Source organism: Petromyzon marinus, unplaced genomic scaffold (genome assembly GCF_048934315.1).
Source record: "Petromyzon marinus isolate PM22_M1 ecotype Great Lakes invasive population unplaced genomic scaffold, UKy_Petmar_22M1.pri1.0 PM_Scaffold_215, whole genome shotgun sequence".
NCBI lineage: Eukaryota > Metazoa > Chordata > Hyperoartia > Petromyzontiformes > Petromyzontidae > Petromyzon > Petromyzon marinus.
The window spans coordinates 101,889-115,992 of record NW_027423186.1 but is presented as its reverse complement, the minus strand read 5'-3'; the positions used below and the strand labels follow the sequence as shown (position 1 = coordinate 115,992).

General features: G+C 58.5%; 1 protein-coding gene across 1 annotated transcript in view; it reads left to right on the top strand.

Annotated features, from left to right (window-relative positions):
- The window catches only part of LOC116958133 (scavenger receptor class B member 1-like), a 71,150-nt gene that overhangs the window by 14,128 nt on the left and 42,918 nt on the right, over positions 1 to 14,104 (top strand). Inside the window, exon 3 of the mRNA XM_076063856.1 lies at positions 11,659 to 11,822. Within this exon, the coding sequence (XP_075919971.1) occupies positions 11,659 to 11,822 (164 nt within the window). The remainder of the gene's footprint in view (positions 1 to 11,658; positions 11,823 to 14,104) is intronic.

The window sequence follows — 14,104 nt, the reverse complement described above, 5'->3', positions numbered from 1 at the left end:
ACTACGTCACGCTACGTCACACTACGTCACACTACATCACACTACGTCACGCTACGTCACACTACGTCACACTACGTCACACTACGTCACGCTACGTCACACTACGTCACACTCACCACACTACGTCACACTACGTCACACTACGTCACACTACGTCACACTACGTCACGCTACGTCACACTACGTCACACTACGTCACGCTACGTCACACTCACCACACTACGTCACACTACGTCCCGCTACGTCACACTCACCACACTACGTCACACTATGTCACACTACGTCACACTACGTCACACTACGTCACACTACGTCACACTCACCACGCTACGTCACACTACGTCACACTACGTCACACTCACCACACTACGTCACACTACGTCACACTCACCACGCTATGTCACACTACGTCACACTACGTCACACTACGTCACGCTACGTCACACTCACCACACTACGTCACACTACGTCACACTACGTCACGCTACGTCACACTACGTCACACTACGTCACACTACGTCACACTCACCACACTACGTCACACTACGTCACGCTACGTCACACTCACCACACTACGTCACACTATGTCACACTACGTCACACTACGTCACACTACGTCACACTCACCACGCTACGTCACACTACGTCACACTACGTCACACTCACCACACTACGTCACACTACGTCACACTCACCACGCTATGTCACACTACGTCACACTACGTCACACTACGTCACACTACGTCACACTACGTCACACTACGTCACACTCACCACACTACGTCACGCTACGTCACACTACGTCACACTACGTCACGCTACGTCACACTACGTCACACTACGTCACACTCACCACGCTACGTCACGCTACGTCCCGCTCGTCACACTACGTCACACTACGTCACACTACGTCACACTACGTCACACTCACCACGCTACGTCACACTCACCACACTACGTCACACTACGTCACACTACGTCACACTCACCACACTATGTCACACTACGTCACACTCACCACACTACGTCACACTACGTCACACTCACCACACTACGTCACACTACGTCACACTACGTCACACTACGTCACACTCACCACGCTACGTCACACTACGTCACACTACGTCACACTACGTCACACTACGTCACGCTACGTCACACTACGTCACACTACGTCACACTACGTCACACTCACCACGCTACGTCACACTACGTCACACTACGTCACACTACGTCACACTACGTCACACTACGTCACACTACGTCACGCTACGTCACACTCACCACACTACGTCACACTACGTCACACTCACCACACTACGTCACACTACGTCACACTCACCACACTACGTCACACTACGTCACACTCACCACACTACGTCACACTACGTCACACTACGTCACACTCACCACACTACGTCACACTACGTCACACTACGTCACACTCACCACACTACGTCACACTACGTCACACTCACCACACTACGTCACACTACGTCACACTACGTCACACTCACCACACTACGTCACACTACGTCACACTACGTCACACTCACCACACTACGTCACACTACGTCACACTACGTCACACTACGTCACACTCACCACACTACGTCACACTACGTCACACTACGTCACACTCACCACACTACGTCACACTACGTCACACTACGTCACACTCACCACGCTACGTCACACTACGTCACACTACGTCACGCTACGTCACACTACGTCACACTACGTCACACTCACCACACTACGTCACACTACGTCACACTACGTCACACTACGTCACACTACGTCACACTACGTCACACTACGTCACACTACGTCACGCTACGTCACACTCACCACACTACGTCACACTACGTCACACTACGTCACACTACGTCACACTACGTCACGCTACGTCACACTCACCACACTACGTCACACTACGTCACACTACGTCACACTCACCACACTACGACCTGCAGGGGGCTCTGTGTCGGTGTCGTGCGTCTCCACGTGGCCCCCGTGCACGAGGGGGCCCCAGCTCGTGTCTCTACGGCGCCGCCTGCCTGCGGGCTTAGGGGACGGGAGCCCCGAGCCCGACGCCGCCCTAGACCACACGCTAGGCGGTCCGTGCACGGGGTGGGCGCCTGCACGGTCGGCCTGCGGTGCTACGGGGGTGTGGCGGAGCGGGACGCCTGCCGCGGAGCAGCCGGAGCAGCGACGGCAGCCAAAGGGCACAGCAGCAGCAGCAACATCAGCAGCGGCAGCTGTTGTTGTTGCTGCTGCTGTTGCTGCTGCTGCTGCTGCCGCAGCAGCTGCTGCCGCAGCAGCAACAACAACAACAGCAGCAGCAGCAACAGCAGCAGCAGGAACAGCAGCAGCAGCAACAGCAGCAGCAGCCGCAGCAACAGCAGCAGCAACAACAACAGCAGCAGCAGCAACAGCAGCAGCAGGAACAGCAGCAGCAGGAACAGCAGCAGCAGCCGCAGCAACAGCAGCAGCAACAACAACAGCAGCAACAGCTGCAGCAGCAGCTGCAGCAACAGCCGACGCAGCAGCTGCAACATCAGCAGCAGCTGCAACATCAGCAGCAGCAACAGCAGCAGCAACAGCCGACGCAGCAGCTGCAACATCAGCAGCTGCAGCTGCAGCTGCAGCTGCTGCAGCACCAGTGGCGGGGGCAGCGAGAGGACCTCGTCGTCCCAGAATCCGGCTGCGAAGTTCCGATGCTGGAGGACGAGCAAGGTGGCTCCAAGGTGGCTCCAAGGTGGCTCCAAGGTGGCTCCAAGGTGGCTCCAAGGTGGCTCCAAGGTGGCTCCAAGGCGGCTCCAAGGTGGCTCCAAGGTGGCTCCAAGGTGGCTCCAAGGTGGCTCCAAGACGGCTCCAAGGTGGCTTCAAGGTGGCTCCAAGGTGGCTCCAAGGTGGCTCCAAGGTGGCTCCAAGACGGCTCCAAGGTGGCTTCAAGGTGGCTCCAAGGTGGCTCCAAGGTGGCTCCAAGGTGGCTCCAAGGTGGCTCCAAGGTGGCTCCAAGGTGGCTCCAAGGTGGCTCCAAGGTGGCTCCAAGGCGGCTCCAAGGTTGCTCCAAGGTGGCTCCAAGGTGGCTCCAAGGTGGCTCCAAGGTGGCTCCAAGGTGGCTCCAAGGTGGCTCCAAGGTGGCTCCAAGGTGGCTCCAAGGTGGCTCCAAGGTGGCTCCAAGGTGGCTCCAAGGTGGCTCCAAGGTGGCTCCAAGGCGGCTCCAAGGTGGCCCCAAGGTGGCTCCAAGGTGGCTCCAAGGTGGCTCCAAGGTGGCTCCAAGGTGGCTCCAAGGTGGCTCCAAGGTGGCTCCAAGGTGGCCCCAAGGTGGCTCCAAGGTGGCTCCAAGGCGGCTCCAAGGTGGCTCCAAGGTGGCTCCAAGGCGGCTCCAAGGTTGCTCCAAGGTGGCTCCAAGGTGGCTCCAAGGCGGCTCCAAGGTGGCTCCAAGGCGGCTCCAAGGTTGCTCCAAGGTGGCTCCAAGGTGGCTCCAAGGTGGCTCCAAGGTGGCTCCAAGGTGGCTCCAAGGTGGCCCCAAGGTGGCTCCAAGGTGGCTCCAAGGTGGCTCCAAGGCGGCTCCAAGGTGGCTCCAAGGTGGCTCCAAGGTGGCTCCAAGGTGGCTCCAAGGTGGCTCCAAGGCGGCTCCAAGGTTGCTCCAAGGCGGCTCCAAGGTGGCTCCAAGGCGGCTCCAAGGTGGCTCCAAGGCGGCTCCAAGGTTGCTCCAAGGTGGCTCCAAGGTGGCTCCAAGGTGGCTCCAAGGTGGCTCCAAGGTGGCTCCAAGGTGGCTCCAAGGTGGCTCCAAGGTGGCTCCAAGGTGGCTCCAAGGTGGCCCCAAGGTGGCTCCAAGGTGGCTCCAAGGCGGCTCCAAGGTGGCTCCAAGGCGGCTCCAAGGTGGCTCCAAGGCGGCTCCAAGGTGGCTCCAAGGTGGCTCCAAGGCGGCTCCAAGGCGGCTCCAAGGTGGCTCCAAGGTGGCTCCAAGGTGGCTCCAAGGCGGCTCCAAGGCGGCTCCACCCCGGCCCAGCCCCGAAAGCGAAAGGCCGGGGCCGGCCCCTCAGGAGCGGGAAGCGTCGGGACCCCCTCCAAGCGGCGCCGTCGTCGCCGGCGCGCCGGAGGGCCGCGCGGACGCCACAGCGGCGACGACGATGGGGAGCGACGACGACGACGACGACGACGACGATGGGGAGCCCGAGCCACGGGACGAGATGGGGGGCGACGACGGCGACCTCCGCGAGCCCGGACCCGGCCCCGGCCGCGCCGGAGTCACGGACCGCCACCGCCACTGCCACCACCGCCACCGCCGCCACCGGGGAGCCACCCGCCTCGAGCCGGGGGAGACCCCGGCCACCGAGGGGCACGACGGAGGCGACGACCGCCGAGCTCCCTGAGAGCCCGCCGGCTCGCACGCCGGGCCGGCGTGACGGGGACTCGAGGCCCAGGAGACCACCGGGGCTGCCCGCGGGACGCCTTCGGGCGGCGACGCGTCCGGGCCTAGGGCTGCTTCCCCCGACGGCGGCGGAGGAGGAGGAGGAGGAGGAGGAGGAGGAGGAGGAGGAGGAGGAGGCGGCTTGCCGTGCCGAGGGCGAAAGCGGCCTCGAGGGAGACGGACGGGATGAAGCTGCTCGTCCGGAAGCTCGGACGCCCGCGGGGCCCCGGCACCACGTGAATAATCGTCGCGACGGCTGGGGGCGTCAAGACGGTGCCGGTGCGGTGGCCAAGGGCGGCTCGGCCGCCCCTCTGCGTCGACGCCGAAGGGGCCAACTCGATCATCGGCGAGGCCAGCGTCGTTCCGACCGGGTTCCCGGACCACCACCTGGTGACCGTGCGCCTTACACCCCACCCACCCCCCCCCCACCCCACCCACCCCACCCACCCACCCCCCCAGCGCGGCCCCGACCGGAGGCTCGACCTGCAACCGCTGGAGAACGCGGACTTGAAGGGCGCCTCCCGGGCCTTCTGGAGGGGCTGGGTAGCGCGGGAGGGCGCGTTTGAATCCCCGCCGGCGGTTCACGAACCTGCACGCCGCAGCTAGGAGGGGGAGCAGGAGGAGCGGCTGCCGGGGGGAGCTGCCGGGGGGAGCTGCCGGGGCTCGTCCCAGCCTGGGAGCAGCCAGCGGCTGTTACGATCGGTGTCGGACCAAGAAGCCCCGCAGGGCCTTCAGCAACGGTGAAAATGCAGCAAATGTTGCAGATGGATGCGCCCACCAAACAGGGGCAACCGGTGACCAGGGACCTCATGTCCAGCCTGCAGGCCCCGAGCGGTGAGGTACACTCCGAGCGACGGGAACCATCGCCCGGGGTCGTCAGGAGGTTCTATGAAACGTTGCCGACGTCAGAAGGTCCTCGGGGGGGGGGGATTGCTCGCGAGGGACTGCTAAGGGGATGTGCCCAGACTGCCCCCCCTCCCCCACCCCACCGAGGTGGGGCAGCTGGCAGGGTTAGGGGCCTCGCTAGAGGGAAGGCGCCCGGGAATGGTGGCCTGGGACCCTCCCTGGGCGAGGTGTTGAACGTCAGTCTGACGAGGGGGCAGTTGCCGCGGAGCTTGCAGACGAGCGGTGGTTACCCTGCTGCCTAAGAAGGGGGGCGGCCGGTGTCCGTGCAACGCGCGGACTTCGAGATTATCGCGAAGGAGCTGAAGATGATCCAGCCAGAGCGGACGTGCTGCGTCTCGGGGCACACCACCCATGACGGTATCGGGGTGGTCAGGGACGTCACCGACCCGGCGGACACCCATTGGAAGGGGAGCGGGCCTCCCTCTTCCTTGATCGGGGGAAGGCGTTCGATGATGAGGTCGACCACGGCCATATTCGCGCCGGTGCTGCGAGCCTTTGGGGTTGGCGGAGGGCTTGCCGCCCACGTGAGGCTCCTGCAGACTAACGTTGCCGGCCTCGTGAAGCTGAGCAACGGGCCCCCGCGCCCCGCTGGGGGTCACGAGGGGGGTTAGGCAGGGCCGACCCCGCGCGCCCTGCGTAGGGCCGCTGTTAATGAGGCTCCGGCGGTCCCTGCCTCCGCGAGAGGGCCTCCCTCCGCGAGAGGGCCTCCCTCCGCGAGAGGGCCTCCCTCCGCGAGAGGGCCTCCCCCCGCGAGAGGGCCTCCCTCCGCGAGAGGGCCTCCCTCCGCGAGAGGGCCTCCCTCCGCGAGAGGGCCTCCCTCCGCGAGAGGGCCTCCCACCGCGAGAGGGCCTCCCTCCGCGAGAGGGCCTCCCCCCGCGAGAGGGCCTCCCTCCGCGAGAGGGCCTCCCTCCGCGAGAGGGCCTCCCACCGCGAGAGGGCCTCCCACCGCGAGAGGGCCTCCCTCCGCGAGAGGGCCTCCCTCCGCGAGAGGGCCTCCCTCCGCGAGAGGGCCTCCCTCCGCGAGAGGGCCTCCCTCCGCGAGAGGGCCTCCTCCGCGAGAGGGCCTCCTCCGCGAGAGCGACCCGGGCAGAGTGCGAGGCGCCGTGCCCGGGGCCGCGGGGCGAGCGCCTTGGCGCTCCCAGGGGCACAGAAGGCACCGAGCACCTGGTGCACCTGGGCAACCCGGCCCACCGTGAAGAAGAACCGGGACGACCCAACAACAAAAACAACAACGACAACGACAACAACAACAACGACAACAACAACAACAACGACAACAACAACAACGACAACAACAACGACAACAACGACAACAACAACAACAAAAACGACAACGACAACGACAACAACAACAACGACAACAACAACAACAACGACAACAACAACAACGACAACAACAACGACAACAACAACAACAACGACAACAACAACAACAACGACAACAACAACAACAAAACAACAACGACAACAACAACAACAACAAAACAACAACGACAACAACAACAACAACAAAACAACAACGACAACAACAACAACAAAAACAACGACAACAACAACAACAAAAACAACAACAACGACAACAACAACAAAAACAACAACGACAACAACAACGACAACAATAACAACGACAACAACGACAACAACGACAACAACAACGACAACAATAACAACGACAACAACGACAACAACGACAACAACGACAACAACAACAACAACAACAACAACGACAACAACGACAACAACGACAACAACAACAACAACAACAACAACGACAACGACAACAACGACAACAACGACAACAACAACAACAACAACAACGACAACAACAACAAAAATAACAACGACAACAACGACAACAACGACAACAACAACGACAACAATAACAACGACAACGACGACGGGCGGTTAGAGTCCGACATTGTTGTTGTTGTTGTTATTTCGCTCCAGATTTGCCCCTAAATTCCATAGTAATGCGTTAATTAATCTGGAGGGATGGTGGTGGGGTGGTGGTGGAGGGATGGTGGAGGGATGGTGGTGGGATGGTGGTGGAGGGATGGTGGAGGGATGGTGGTGGGATGGTGGTGGAGGGATGGTGGAGGGATGGTGGTGGGATGGTGGTGGAGGGATGGTGGAGGGATGGTGGTGGGATGGTGGTGGAGGGGTGGTGGAGGGGATGGTGGAGGGATGGTGGTGGGGTAGTGATGGGATGGTGGAGGGGTGGTGGAGGGGTAGTGGTGGGGTGGTGGTGATGGGGTAGTGATGGGATGGTGGAGGGGTAGTGATGGGATGGTGGAGGGGTGGTGGTGGTGAGGCGTTCCCCCTGTCCGGTCGAGTCCTCTCCGCCCCGTTCTTCCCTCCCGGTGTGACTCTCTTTTACCTCTCACGAGGGTGGGTGGGTGGGTGGGTGGTGGGTGTGTTGAGGCTTTCGAAGTGAAACATTTCATCATCTTCTTTGGTTGATTCGGTAAAGTCACCACCACCACCACCACCACGTGGAACGAGAATAAAACAACAAATTGATAAAATAAAATAACACTATAAAATCCTCGCGACGTTTCGGCCACGACACAAGCGGCCTTCATCAGGTGGGGGGGACGAGACTGTCTGGAGGACAGCCGCTGGAGCGAACGCAGCCACGCTCAGATCCTCCGCGACCTTTAAGCTGCGTGAGATGAAAAATCGTGGTGAGAATTTTTACTGCGCCATTCTATTTGATCAATGTATTGTTTTACTCTCATGCCACGTGTTTTTTTTACCGGAAGAGCCAAAGAAGATGATGAATCCTTGCAGTCGCGAAAGATTCAAATCGAAATTTAATGCATTTTATTTCACCTCGTACAGCCTGACCCCGTACCACTTTTGTAGCTGTGATTCTGCACGTGACTCAAGCTATGCTTGCAGCAGTGTGGCGATTTCTATTTTTATTTTTAACAGGGGTTGCCTGCATATGCCAATTCTCATCACGTGCTGTTGGAAGACAAAGGCGGTTGGGAAACTCTCTATCTCTCTTGGTTGTGTAAGACCGACCTATTTCGCCTCATCTCTTCAGGATAACCCTCGGTTCAATGCCCCGTAATTAATTGCTCGGTTGATATTTCGCCAGATTCGCGATTTGACGTGATCATCACCACGTATTTCCTAGGGTTTTATTAACCATCTTCCGTCCTCGTCTGTGTCCGGTGGACACGTGCGGTTACGCCCGAGTTTGACCTTTGACGTCCTGAGGTTTAGCGGTATAACCAAGTTTCGGTGGAGCTTCCTGACTGCTGGAATTCTCACATTCCTTGCGTTTGTGTTAAGTCACGTAGACGGCAAGAGTGTAATAGAATTTTAGCGTTAATAGCGTGCATGAGAAGCGATAACCCACTCTGTGGATTGCGGTCCGGTTCTTTCCCTTTGCCACCGTGGCGGGCGTGTTTACGGTCTATGGCGTCGACCCATTTTGCCGCTAAGCTCTGAACTTGAACCGTTGCAATCAGGGAAACGAGGGGGGGAAATTTATCGTAGAATTTGCCTGTGCTGGTGGCGCCTCTGGTTGTCTGTGCTCTTCAAACGGGGGGGGGGGGGGCCTTTGAGGCTGCGGATATTTCCTCCGTTCTCTTTGGTTTTTGAGGATTGTTGTCCTTTGCGCCTTATCTCCGTCCCTCGGTTGTGTGTGGGGATGGCAGCTGATGTGAGTCGTGGGGGCGCTTCGTAGCCCCCACCCCCTTGGGCCCCAAGCGACGTCACGATTGATTGAGAAAAATTGTATTGGCAAATTCATTCTTAATGTCAATTTGTCAAAAGGCCTCTATATATATACAACACTCTCTCCGTGTCTCTCCGTCTCTCCGTGTCTTCCTCTACCCGTGTCTCCCTCCGTGTCTCTCTCTCTCTGTTTTTCTCTCCCCGTGTCTCTCTCCGTGTCTCTTTCTCCACGTCTCTCCCTCTCTCCGTGTCTCTCCCCGTGTCTCTCTCTCTCCGTGTCTCTCTCTGTGTCTCTCCCTCCACGTCTCTCCCTCCGTGTCTCTCTCTCTCCGTGTCTCTTTCTCCACGTCTCTCCCTCTCTCCGTGTCTCTCCCCGTGTCTCTCTCCGTGTCTCTCTCCGTGTCTCTCCCTCCGTGTCTCTCTCCGTGTCTCTCCCTCCGTGTCTCTCTCCGTGTCTCTCCCTCCGTGTCTCTCTCTCTCCGTGTCTCTCCCTCCGTGTCTCTCTCTCTCCCTCCGTGTCTCCCTCTCTCCGTGTCTCTCTCTGTGTCTCTCCCTCCACGTCTCTCCCTCCGTGTCTCTCTCTCCGTGTCTCTCCCTCCATGTCTCTCTCCCTCCGTGTCTCTCCCTCCGTGCCTCCCTCCGTGTCTCCCTCCGTGTCTCCCTCTCTCTGTGTCTCTCTCTGTGTCTCTCCCTCCACGTCTCTCCCTCCGTGTCTCTCTCTCCGTGTCTCTCCCTCCATGTCTCTCTCCCTCCGTGTCTCTCCCTCCGTGCCTCCCTCCATGTCTCCCTCCGTGTCTCTCTCCCTCCGTGTCTCTCCCTCCGTGCCTCCCTCCGTGTCTCTCTCCCTCCGTGTCTCCCTCTCTCCCTCTCTCTGTGTCTCTCTCTCTCCGTGTCTCCCTCTCCCCCTGTGTCTCCCTCTCCGTGTCTCTCCCTCCGTGTCTCTCCCTCCGTGTCTCTCTCTCTCCGTGTCTCTCCCTCCGTGTCTCTCCCTCCGTGTCTCTCCCTCCGTGTCTCCCTCTCTCCGTGTCTCGCCCTCCGTGTCTCTCTCTCCGTGTCTCTCTCTCCACGTCTCTCCCCGTGTCTCTCTCCGTGTCTCTCCCTCCACGTCTCTCCCTCCGTGTCTCTCTCTCTCCGTGTCTCTCCCTCCGTGCCTCCCTCCGTGTCTCTCTCCCTCCGTGTCTCCCTCTCTCCCTCTCTCTGTGTCTCTCTCTCTCCGTGTCTCCCTCTCCCCCTGTGTCTCCCTCTCCATGTCTCTCCCTCCGTGTCTCTCCCTCCATGTCTCCCTCCGTGTCTCTCCCTCCGTGTCTCTCCCTCCGTGTCTCTCCCTCCGTGTCTCTCCCTCCGTGTCTCCCTCTCTCCGTGTCTCGCCCTCCGTGTCTCTCTCTCCGTGTCCCTCTCTCCACGTCTCTCCCCGTGTCTCTCTCCGTGTCTCTCCCTCCACGTCTCTCCCTCCGTGTCTCTCTCTCTCCGTGTCTCTCCCTCCGTGCCTCCCTCCGTGTCTCTCTCCGTGTCTCTCCCTCCACGTCTCTCCCTCCGTGTCTCTCTCTCCGTGTCTCTCTCCCCACGTCTCTCCGCGTCTCTCTCTGCGTGTCTCTCCCTCCACGTATCTCCCTCCGTGTCTCCCTCTCTCCGTGTCTCTCTCTCCGTGTCTCTCCCTCCACGTATCTCCCTCCGTGTCTCCCTCTCTCCGTGTCTCTTTCTCCACGTCTCTCCCCGTGTCTCTCTCCGTGTCTCTCCCTCCATGTGTCTCCCTCCGTGTCTCCCTCTCTCCGCGTCTCTCTCTCCGTGTCTCTCCCTCCACGTATCTCCCTCCGTGTCTCCCTCTCTCCGTGTCTCTTTCTCCACGTCTCTCCCCGTGTCTCTCTCCGTGTCTCTCCCTCCATGTGTCTCCCTCCGTGTCTCCCTCTCTCCGCGTCTCTCTCTGTGTCTCTCCCTCCACGTCTCTCCCTCCGTGTGTCTCCCTCCGTGTCTCTCTCTCCGTGTCTCTTTCCCCACGTCTCTCCGCGTCTCTCTCTCCGTGTCTCTCCCTCCACGTCTCTCCCTCCGTGTCTCCCTCTCTCCGTGTCTCCCTCTCCCCATGTCTCTCTCCGTGTCTCTCCCTCCGTGTCTCCCTCCGTGTCTCCCTCTCCGTATCTCTCCCTCCACGTCTCTCCCTCCGTGTGTCTCCCTCCGTGTCTCTCTCTCCGTGTCTCTCTCTCCGTGTCTCTCTCTCCGTGTCTCTCTCCCCACGTCTCTCCGCGTCTCTCTCTGCGTGTCTCTCCCTCCACGTATCTCCCTCCGTGTCTCCCTCTCTCCGTGTCTCTTTCTCCACATCTCTCCCCGTGTCTCTCTCCGTGTCTCTCCCTCCACGTGTCTCCCTCCGTGTCTCCCTCTCTCCGCGTCTCTCTCCCCACGTCTCTCCCTCCACGTCTCTCCGCGTATCTCTCTCCGTGTCTCTCTCTCCGTGTCTCTCTCTCCACGTCTCTCTCTCCGTGTCTCTCTCTCCGTGTCTCTCCCTCCGTGTCTCCCTCTCCCCGTGTCTCTCTCCGTGTCTCCCTCTCCCCATGTCTCTCTCCGTGTCTCTCCCTCCACGTCTCTCTCCGTGTCTCTCCCTCCACGTCTCTCCCTCCGTGTCTCCCTCTCTCCGTGTCTCCCTGCAGCGTCTGTCCCTGCGGGAGGACGGAGGGGAGACGTTCCGGGCCTGGCATGATGTCCCAGTGCCGTTCTACTTGAGCGTCTATCTCTACCACGTGGACAACCCGGAGGACATCGTCCAGCGCGGGGATAAGCCACGGGTGACCCAGCGTGGACCCTACACATACAGGTAGACACACAGCACAGAGAGACACAGCACAGTGAGACACACATACAGGTAGACACACAGCACAGAGAGACACAGCACAGTGAGACACAGCACAGTGAGACACACAGTGAGACACACATACAGGTAGACACACAGCACAGTGAGACACAGCACAGTGAGACACACAGCACAGAGAGACACAGCACAGTGAGACACACATACAGGTAGACACACAGCACAGAGAGACACAGCACAGTGAGACACAGCACAGTGAGACACACAGTGAGACACACATACAGGTAGACACACAGCACAGTGAGACACAGCACAGTGAGATACACATACAGGTAGACACACAGCACAGAGAGACACAGCACAGTGAGACACAGCACAGTGAGACACACAGTGAGACACACATACAGGTAGACACACAGCACAGTGAGACACAGCACAGTGAGACACACAGTGAGACACACATACAGGTAGACACACAGACACAGTGAGACACAGCACAGTGAGACACACAGTGAGACACACATACAGGTAGACACACAGCACAGAGACACACAGCACAGTGAGACACACAGCATAGTGAGACACAGCACAGTGAGACACACATACAGGTAGACACACAGCACAGAGAGACACAGCACAGTGAGACACACATACAGGTAGACACACAGCACAGTGAGACACAGCACAGTGAGACACACAGTGAGACACACAGTGAGACACACAGACACACAGTGAGACACACAGACACACAGTGAGACACACAGTGAGACACACAGACACAGTGAGACACACAGTGAGACACACAGACAAAGTGAGACACACACAGTGAGACACACAGTGAGATACACAGACACAGTGAGACACACAGCACAGTGAGACACACAGTGAGACACACAGACACAGTGAGACACACAGTGAGACACACAGTGAGACACACAGACACAGTGAGACACACAGACACAGTGAGACACACAGTGAGACACACAGTGAGACACACAGCACAGTGAGACACACAGTGAGACACACAGACACAGTGAGACACACAGTGAGACACACAGTGAGACACACAGTGAGACACACAGACACAGTGAGACACACAGACACAGTGAGACACACAGACACAGTGAGACACAGCACAGTGAGACACACAGTGAGACACACAGTGAGACACACAGACACAGTGAGACACACAGTGAGACACACAGTGAGACACACAGACACAGTGAGACACACAGACACAGTGAGACACACAGCACAGTGAGACACACAGTGAGACACACAGAGAGACACACAGACACAGTGAGACACACAGACACAGTGAGACACACAGTGAGACACACAGCACAGTGAGACACACAGTGAGACACACAGACACAGTGAGACACACAGCACAGTGAGACACACAGTGAGACACACAGTGAGACACACAGACACAGTGAGACACACAGTGAGACACACAGTGAGACACACAGACACAGTGAGACACACAGCACAGTGAGACACACAGCACAGTGAGACACACAGTGAGACACACAGACACAGTGAGACACACAGCACAGTGAGACACACAGTGAGACACACAGTGAGACACACAGACACAGTGAGACACACAGTGAGACACACAGTGAGACACACAGACACAGTGAGACACACAGCACAGTGAGACACACAGTGAGACACACAGTGAGACACACAGCACAGTGAGACACACAGTGAGACACACAGCACAGTGAGACACACAGTGAGACACACAGTGAGACACACAGACACAGTGAGACACACAGTGAGACACACAGTGAGACACACAGTGAGACACACAGCACAGTGAGACACACAGTGAGACACACAGTGAGACACACAGTGAGACACACAGACACAGTGAGACACACAGTGAGACACACAGTGAGACACACAGACACAGTGAGACACACAGCACAGTGAGACACACAGTGAGACACACAGTGAGACACACAGCACAGTGAGACACACAGTGAGACACACAGCACAGTGAGACACACAGTGAGACACACAGTGAGACACACAGACACAGTGAGACACACAGTGAGACACACAGTGAGACACACAGACACAGTGAGACACACAGTGAGACACACAGCACAGTGAGACACACAGTGAGACACACAGACACAGTGAGACACACAGCACAGTGAGACACACAGTGAGACACACAGTGAGACACACAGCACAGTGAGACACACAGTGAGACACACAGTGAGACACACAGCACAGTGAGACACACAGTGAGACACACAGTGAGACACACAGTG